This window comes from Cydia pomonella, chromosome 4 (assembly GCF_033807575.1).
Source record: "Cydia pomonella isolate Wapato2018A chromosome 4, ilCydPomo1, whole genome shotgun sequence".
NCBI lineage: Eukaryota > Metazoa > Arthropoda > Insecta > Lepidoptera > Tortricidae > Cydia > Cydia pomonella.
Window position 1 is genome coordinate 11,326,633 of NC_084706.1, and position 9,648 is coordinate 11,336,280.

Below are 9,648 nucleotides of genomic sequence, written 5' to 3' on the forward strand. Positions count from 1 at the left end.
ACTCGATCTACCAGTTCCGGGCAGTCCGAGTCACCGCGCAATATGCGACAAGCTGTAGTCAGCAAGATGTTGTTGCGCCTCACCTCTAGAGAATTATATCCAAGGCAGCCTAATAAGAATTTTGTTGGGTACAAGAATGGGAAGTACCCATACCTTTTTTTGTACAGAAATCTCAAAAAGGCCTTTTGGATTCTCTCCAGAAGTAAGGCGTATGAAGACTCGTACGGATTCCATATAATAGATGAGGCCTCAAGCTTGCTCCTCACTAAGGCGTTGAAAACCATCGCAATAGCCCCAGTGTCACGAAAATCCTTGACATTGCGGATCACGAACCCTAGTTTTCGAAAACAATCTTTGGCGAGTGTATTATATCTAACATAACGTATACTTCATAATTTGCAGACTAATTATTTAACATTTGCAAAGTCAAAGGTAATTTTTAGGGAATACCGAACATGTGAAGATGAACATGCACTCTTTAGAAATGGACTTTTATTAAACATTATATATTATAACATTTGCTATTATTGCCCGACTGCCAAAGCAGAAAAATGTTTTTCGCGTGAATGTATGTATGTATGTATGATGTGTGTCCAATTCTTTTTCATGCTCTACAGCCTTAATATTTTCACGTATGAGCCGTCATTAAGTTTATCATAGTAAGTTTATGTATGTTAAAATTATTATATAAATTAAAATAGTGGAGTAGGCCGCCAAAATGTCACGACTGAAGGACACTTTGTGACAACCGTGTTTACTCATTTTATTTATCTGACAATATGCATCAAAAATTTGCTTTTGTAGCAATATGTGAAAAATAAAAACTTTTATGAATAGAACAATTCTGGACACAATTTAAGAATCACCGTATTGTATTTTTAGACTTTTACTCCTTTTCACTTGAGTTATTATGTGGTTGCTTTGTAGTTAAACTCATTTAAATGAATGTGGATCCCTTAAAACTCGGACTAGAAACATTTTTACAAACTAAAACTTATTTTAATGGTCTAAATTTATATTTTTACCATACTTTAGTTCGGTACTTGAACAACAAAGCGTGCACAAAAACTGAGTTATTTCAATTGCTTACGGACAACTCGCTTCAACAGACCAATTGTGATCTCGAAATTAATTACAATTCAATAATTTTGCGTAGATACATAATTGAAAACATTTAAATACATTGCTAATGGCGTTATTATGTGTCTCCTTTTTTTTTAAACGAAACTATAAATGATTTGAAGGGTCGTAATAGGACAATCACGTGAGATTTTTTATCACCGGGATTCCAAATCGGACTGCACTTAAACTTTGATCAATTTCTTATTTAAGGGAATAAGAGGGTTATTTTTCATTTATAAGAATCGTGGGGTGCCATTTTAAAGTTGCAAGTTTTCATACAATAAAATTTTCCTGTGTTCCTGAGATTATCGCAATGATTATAGCTCACAGGATGCTGGCCAGCCAAGCCAATTACTTGTCAACTAAATAGAGCATGAAGACGGTGGAAAAGTTATTAAGTTAACCTTACCTTTAAATTGTATTGGGGTATTCGAAAGCGGGGTAATTTAAAAGAAATTTAAATATATTTAAAGCACTTTGTCTGTGAACAGAGTTGCTAATCGTGAAAAAACTTGATAAAAATTATATTTAATACCTTAAATGGCAAATACGGTGTTTATTTGTACCGTGAAACTGTAACGTATTACCATGTATTGTAGTGTTTATGCATTGCTGCTATGAAACTGTATTGTACCATAGTTAGAAATGTCACGGAACATGTAGTATGACTTCCCCGCATTTTGTGATATATTTTATTTTTGAAAAAAAAAATGAAGTGATTTTGCAAGAATTTATATCAAATATACTGATGCATTGGTTGGTGGGTGTACAACATTGTTTAAAAATAGTATGGATATTGGAAATATAACGACTTTATGCACATTTAAACAATAATAACAACATACAATTTGTAATCAGTTTGCGCGTCACCGCCACGCGTCGTAGGTAATATACAATAAACATGAGGTACTCGGTAGAAAATTATCTTGACGGGATGCCAAATCGGACTGCACTTAAACTTTGATCAATCAACTCTCTTGCTTTCTATAAGCGAAGGGAAGAACACCCATTAAAACTTGGAGCTTGCCATTTTTGCCTTCAAACCAAATGACGTATTTTGATACATGATGTGCGTCAGTTACGATCTTATTACTCAGCTGCCATAGGTACAGCGCTTTGAATGCATTCCTATTTTTCTCTTTATAATATTTCCAACTTCGTTTAAAATTCTGCCAACTCACTAGTTGTTTGATAGTTTAAATATGTAACGAGTCTATCAGTGTGACAGATTCCTATAGTGTATAAAAGCTTACTGTTCGTAATAAAATACAAATTAACGTTTATTTATAATAATGATTTAATAGTTCAAAATTCGCTACAAAAATGACACTATTATTACACTTAATAGTATCATTAGAGATCGCTAATTGTTAAACAAATTAAGTTGTTATAACTTTAACGTAACTTAACCAAAACTATTGCCCAACTTATTAATAAAAACAACAAGAAGACGAACATAAAAGCATATTTGTGTGACATGACTATTGGAAACCAAAATACTTCTTTTGAAATCAGTCTGTAGAATGCAGATGCACATTATTAATTAATACTGCGTCGACCGTCCAGTGACGCCCTCGTTAGGGGAATTGTGTTTTCTAATAAACCAATTAATTTCTGTATAAATCAGTATATTAATATTGTCGTCGTACTGTTTCTCCAATTTTTGGTTACTGTGACATATATTTATTTTGCTAATTTTTTGCTATATCAACTAAATGGCAAATGTTGGCCATATTCTTTCGTTTAGGTGATAAAGTCAAAAGTAAGTTATATACAACTATATCACATGAATCAAATATTGGGGAACAATATCAATATACTTAGTAGGACTACAATATCAATATACTTACTGATTTTTATAGAAATTAACTGGTTTATTCGAAAACACAATTCCATTAATGAAGGCGCCACTGGACGGTGGACGCAGTCTTAAAGTCTCATCATCATTTCTATACATTATTTAAGATTTGATTAGCATTTTTTTTATAAACTATTGTAACTTGCCTAGGCTTCCTGTCATGTCTAACGCCACTAGAAAGAAATAGATAGATGACACCTAACTTTTTCACGCCATCACGCGAGTAACTGAGTCCATCATACAAATATTTTGTACAAGGAGCTTCGTAAATATTGAATAACTAATTTGAACGTCTCTTTTATCTGATTCACTCGTTGAAGTCAACTCTGTATGGTCTATTGTGATTTCTTGTCTTCGGTCTTGGCTTCACACTCATCGTCGCTGTACTGTTTGGCTGTCTCTCCGGGTCTTAGTAGACGCCCCACGATGTCATACTTTCCTGAAATAATTTAGTTGTTTCTTATGAGAGTTTGGATTGTATAGGAATTCAGAATGGATGGAATGGAATGGAATAGATTAGAAATAATGTGTTCGTAAGCACAAACACAAAATAGAAAAATATACAAAACAGAGAACATAAAAAGAAGAAAGTGCCACGAAATGATTTCATATCAGCATGTTGCTGGTGACTTCTAGCCCTGGCCGCGTAGCCAACATGCAAATCGCTTACGCTCCATAGCGATCGAAAAGCAATTGTCATTATCGCGCTAATTTAGAAGAGTGATAGAGAAACACTAAACGTTTCGTTGTCGTATTAGTGATAGCATTTGTCAACTTGGCTAGGCTGCCAGGTCTTGCCATCACGACAGGTAACAAAAACAACAATAAAATTAATAAAAAAACATACAAAAGACAAAGATAGCAAGAAGTAAATTTACTTATAGGTAAAAACATAAAATAGTACATTACGATACAAGTGTGAAAGATAGGAAATTCGAAACGAGTGGCGATAAATTAAAACACGACCAAAGGGAGTTACGAAATAGTTACGTAATGTGCTAATTATCGCACTAGTGTGGTAAAGTAGCGTCATATGTACTGTAAATAGTTTTTTACTCGCACACTGGCTTTATTCGATAGTGAGACACCATTATTTCCGTAGATGTGTAATGGAAACCCATTGTGAACTCGCTTTTTTCAATAGTGATACTTTCTATATAATTTATTCAACCCACCGCGTAATAACAAGAATTAGAGATCGTGGCACGAAGTGTTTATTAAATGCCTTATTAGTGTTAAAATGATGTACAAGAAATTTTACCATACCAGTGAATTGTTCCTCCCACTCCTTCGCGGCGGAAACTTCATCTGGCGTGAGGTCGCTCACGTCGTCGTAATCCTTGTCCGAACCGGCGACAGTCCCGGTCGCTAGGCCACGGGTGGCATCCGTACCCGCAAAAGCTGCATATGGACCTCCTGAAATAATAAAAATGCATATTTAATAATTAATTCAAACAATTTGTCCTGTAAAAACATCCATCAGACGTTCAATAACGTGTAAAAATATTCGAGTAAAATCATTGCAATAGTACCTACTACACGGTGCGTAACGCTTTGCTGCTAAAGAAGTTGTTTTCAACCCTATGGTTAAATTTATTCGTATGTATGATATATAGGTTCGTAAACGTCGTTTTACATAGCAGTTAAGACTCAAATTCCCTTGCGCTGACGTCTCATTGGCCACACGCGGCCACGTCAGTGACGAAGGTCGCCCGGTGGGTAATTATCGTATTATAATGCCGAATATGTCGCGCCGTTAACGGCAATATTTTAGAATTAGGGCTGATTTAGTTGGCACGCGAATTGGCATGCGATTTTTGTTACATTGCGGACTATTCAGGTTACAACTAATTAGGCCGACCGATCAAAGACCGCAATGTAATGATACTCGCATAGGTAATAAGACTGACCTTACTAAAGCCGGTACTAGCTTGTCTAAGACTAATATAAGAGTGATGATATGTTCCAAAACAATAATAAGAGCTCTATAAGCTCATCAGTCTTATAAAGTGCGCAACCTGAGATTCTTTTGCTAGTTGGGGAGTTCTCACACCGTGTAAATGAGCCCTAATGCGTAACAGGGTAACTTGGACCATACGTTAATGTAAAATTTCAAAAGTTTCCTTCAAAATACGAGACGCTTACGTTTCGAATAAAAATCAAATCGCGTACTCTAATTACTTACAAGATATAAATTCGATCTGGATTAGGTGTGGATCAGATCTTAATTGAGTTTAATGCCACTCTTATTTTTAAAGATGCACTCAACCACAAGTAGGAAGGAAACATAAAGTAAACTATTATCCTTATTGTAAATAATGCTTTGGAAATCCAGTTTTTTAATTAATCCAAGGTAATAAATATGTTCTTCGTATTGTTTTCATATAGTATGTATCTAGATGATTAAACAGAGATGTGAAAGATAGTTTATAAAATACATCCTTGATGTATTTTAAACTTGTAGGTAGTTAAAATACTAAATACAAAATAAAAAAGATAAAAGGTACCCTTGAATAGTGAATTCCACCAAAAACAATAAGACTCGCTCTGTCAAAAAGTTATCAGATCTCATGCAGAGCGAAGCTTCTACGTCTACAAGCCCTTACTTTACAAACTCTACACGTTAGTCAAAATAAGTGGCTTAGCCGTTTAGTTACATACATAAACTTTTGTAGGAACCTATAACAAGAGGTAATTAATAGTCAATAAATTTTTCACCTTAAGCCTATGTGAAGGTGTGTGAAACGTCCAAGCCACATATTTGTAAAGTAGGGCTTGTAGAGTTAGAAGCTTGGCTCTACATGAGATCTGATAACTTTTTGACAGTGCGAGCCTTATGATTTCATCTTGGCAACATTTTACATCTATGTAAAATGTACTTACTTAATTACTTCTTTTTGTAAGTTGCTTATGACAATCTTCCATCCCACAATTTAAAGGGTGGGGGTGAGTTACTAAGAATCCTGAAATAAGTATTTCATTATAATTGTCAGACCTCTGGCATCAAACTTTGCGGAAGCCTTATACAAACTTTCATCCCATAGTTTAAGGGGTTGGGAGTAAAAGTTCAAAGTTTTAGAATTTACTTGTTGTTTGTATACTAATACTAGCTTACATACCAAATTTCAGCTTTCTAGGGCTTCAGGAGTCAGTGACGAAATCGGGGTTTTTTAGATATCAATAAAATCTAAATTATAAGAGATGTGATTGAAACTTTCTATGTTTAATAAGTCCACTATTGTTATCATATCCCGAGATTTATGTTTATCTAGTTCTAGTATAATCCAAACTCAAGTTATGAGGGTTCAAAAAACTACGAAGCGCTTCGAGAAAAGGTGGGTAGTGCCCTTACGCTTTGCTTGGCTCGTCTTGGCGGGGGCACTACTGTGCCTGCAGATACCTAGTCTGAATTTACTAGTTGGAAAGGCTTTATTTATTCTTTAAAAACAGTGTATCAATCAGTCCTCTAGAGTGCTAATTTCGTGTTGTTTCCTCGTGTTAACCGGTTGAATGGACTTTTAACTGATGATTTTTAACGATACATTTTTTTAATCGATTTTTAAAGCAATTATTTAGATTTGTAATATTTTACAGTTAGTATACCTCTCGTTGGATGGTGAAAACGTCTCGTTTGTGTTTCACCAAGGCAGAAAAGTTTGTTCACCTTTCGTGCCTTTAAACCCTCAACGCTCAAGATTCCACATTTTTAATCACTGGCTACGCTTGTGGTGTAATGTGCGGCGTTACGAAACATATCGACCAGTTCCATGTTAAAATAATGAGTTGCAAGATTGTAACTTCAGAAAAGATTGAAACTCCTACCTACTTTACCTAATGATTTTTTTTTTGTATTTTGAAAATAGAAAATAGGTCCCGAAAACTATTTCAAATAAAATACAAAACAGTTATCTCCAAAAGGTATTTGAATCCAAAATAGGTGTTTTGCATTTTAAATACAAGTATTTCAAATAACTCACATCTATGGTACTAAACGCTTAATAATAATGCATTCATTCTCTAGATGAAGCCACGACCCACAAATGGCTGTAGGGCAGGGCCACAGGAGCATAGGAAATTAAGTAGGTAAGCATAGAGTGCTCTTTTTCCATACAAACATAAAAACCGATTTATAAGAAGTTTTAACCGAGCTTAACTTATTTCATAATAAGATTTAAGCTTAATAAAGTATTATGTTTAAGCAAGTTTTAAACTTATTAGCAAAACGTTTTATTATACCTCCCATAGAACTTAATATTATTAAGTACCTAGGTAAGAAAAGTCATGTGTGGGAGGCTATGGAGTGAGCATTCTATGTTTTCTTATTTCCCTATGACAGGAGGGAAGTTAAGGTAAGAATTTTTAATAAGTACGTTAGTAACATCTGACAGAAATCAACCTACAGGCAAATTCAAATGTACATTTTGATATCTAAATAATGACACTTTGTTAATGATAACATAAAATGATTTATGCGTGCATTTCTCTCGTGTGACCTTGTTCGTACAGGTATTAACGTTAGTAAGAATGGTAAGATGCACGTGGACGGGGGAATTATAACAGAATGAAATACCATATTTAGACATCAAAATTTACGCCTCCTAGTCGCAACGTGACAAGGTTTGTGATATGGATGCCTACTCACTAAACTAATTTTTTTTTATCTTTACTGTTGTCTCAAAGAAGAAATGATAATTTACGACAAAATATTAAAAAGATAAGGTTATCTACAAATCATGACTTTGCTTTTACAAGGACACAACGTACACCGAAAAACAGACCGTAATGCGAAAGTAACAAAGTTGTTATAATAAGTGATTACAACTCCCCTTTGTAGCGTAGACACTTAACAATAAATGGAATTTGTACCTATTCTGTTTCAAGCCAGACATTACATATATCTAATGCACGGCATAACAGCGGTTGGTTCAATCAACATTCTTTATTCATAACAAAATTCACAGGACAAAAATTGTATTTCAAAGATATGCTATTTATTATGAGCTATGATATAATTATGAGTCATTTAGCATTTTTTATTTATTTAGATGATAAAATAAAATTTAAAGTGATACTCGAATCTTAAAGATTTCATATTTGATTGTGTATAACACCATAGTATTATTGTTATAATTATTTTAAGTTCTGTTTTTGTGAATGAATTTAACGTTAAATTATAAGCATATAACATAGTATTTATATCAGCGGTAAAGTGGAGCCTAAAACGACGCCATTAAGTATCATCACAAAACTGAGATTTTCCGTGGTAATGTGATGTGGGGTTTATAAGCTACTAAAAACAAACGTCACTTACCGGGCCCATAAAACGACTTCCCCCTGGTCACATCAAAAATCACGCCGTTAACCGCCAGCAAAACTCTGCCGTCGGGCTGCGTACCGTTGTATTTTCTTAGCTCCTGTACTGTGAGATCTTTGCGCATCTTTGGCAACCTCTGCACGGGCACAGCTACGGGCTCTGGTTCAAATTTCGCCCTTACTATCTTGTAAATAAGGTACGCAATAACTAGGATAAGTGTGAAATTGACAGGGCTCGTTAATTCGTCCCATAAAGTTAGCTCCGGCTCCGTTTGAGACATATTTACGTCTAGTCTGCTCAATCACTGTGTGGATACTGACGTTATCAAGTGGCTTGGTTAAGGTCGCCGTGTATTAATGTTAAGGCCAGTGTCGGCGGCGCGCGCGACGAGTTTTGCTTGTTATTAAGACTCGGTGAGGAAGTATCGAATTCTGTTGTGTGAATCGATATTATTGTGCGCCATGACAATGCATTATTCTGACGCAAATCGGCCCATGCGCGTTACGGTTATACGATAACCGTCTCTGTTGTCGGCACGTAGAATGCCTAAATGCTTAGCTATGTCTTTTAAAAGTTAAGTAGAAGAATATTTAATTATTATTATTATTTACACTGTCCTCTTTCTATTTTCTGCTAATGCTATTGGATGTCTTAGTGCCATTTATATAAATGTGTGTTATAGGTATACGTATATACGTAAATATGATATTTATTCGTGTACCGTAAGTATATAATGTTTATTGTATTTTTGGTATTATTGTATCCAGTTGTTCATTTGCTTTTAAAATAAACTTCTATCATTTACTGCATTAACTCCTCTACCCAAAGGTTGTCTGGAAGAGATTACACTTGACAGATATAAGACCGCCTGTTATTTTATTGTCTACCATATTTTAATTTGTGTATATTATGCTTAATCGTTATGAAGAAACAGTTTCTATTATTACTGATCTTCAATATAGAATATACAATGTTGTATTGTATTGTGATGCTTGTTTTGAATTGTAATGTGAATATGTTTAAATTATTTCGAATAAATTGTTACGACAGTAGTTTCTGTGTATGATGTATGTGACTGCTATAGTGAAAGGCATTAAAATTCGAGTGTAGGTTATGTAATTTAGTGTTTTAATGCCTAATTATGTACAATCACAACTAGGTCGACTATCGTATGCATTCGCTTGCGCTCTGATTGCGTGGGTTGTTCAAATACCAACCTAGATGGCGCTGATGGGGAAACACAAGAAGTATCCTGAAATATCAGAATAAATTACGACCGGCATTGCAGCATCATTGCTCTGTCGCAAATATTATGTCAGTTGCCCGTGCATCTCGCTCGCGCCATTACATGTAC

General features: G+C 34.7%; 1 protein-coding gene across 1 annotated transcript; it reads right to left on the reverse strand.

Moving 5' to 3' along the window:
• Positions 1 to 2,395: 2,395 nt before the first annotated feature.
• Positions 2,396 to 8,624, reverse strand: LOC133517090 (membrane-associated progesterone receptor component 1-like). Its single transcript, XM_061850233.1, has 3 exons — positions 8,292 to 8,624; positions 4,247 to 4,396; positions 2,396 to 3,419 (listed from the first exon to the last, which is right to left on the reverse strand). Exons 1-3 carry the CDS (start codon positions 8,572 to 8,574, stop codon positions 3,316 to 3,318), a joined length of 537 nt encoding a protein of 178 aa, XP_061706217.1. The 5' UTR covers positions 8,575 to 8,624; the 3' UTR covers positions 2,396 to 3,315.
• Positions 8,625 to 9,648: the final 1,024 nt, after the last annotated feature.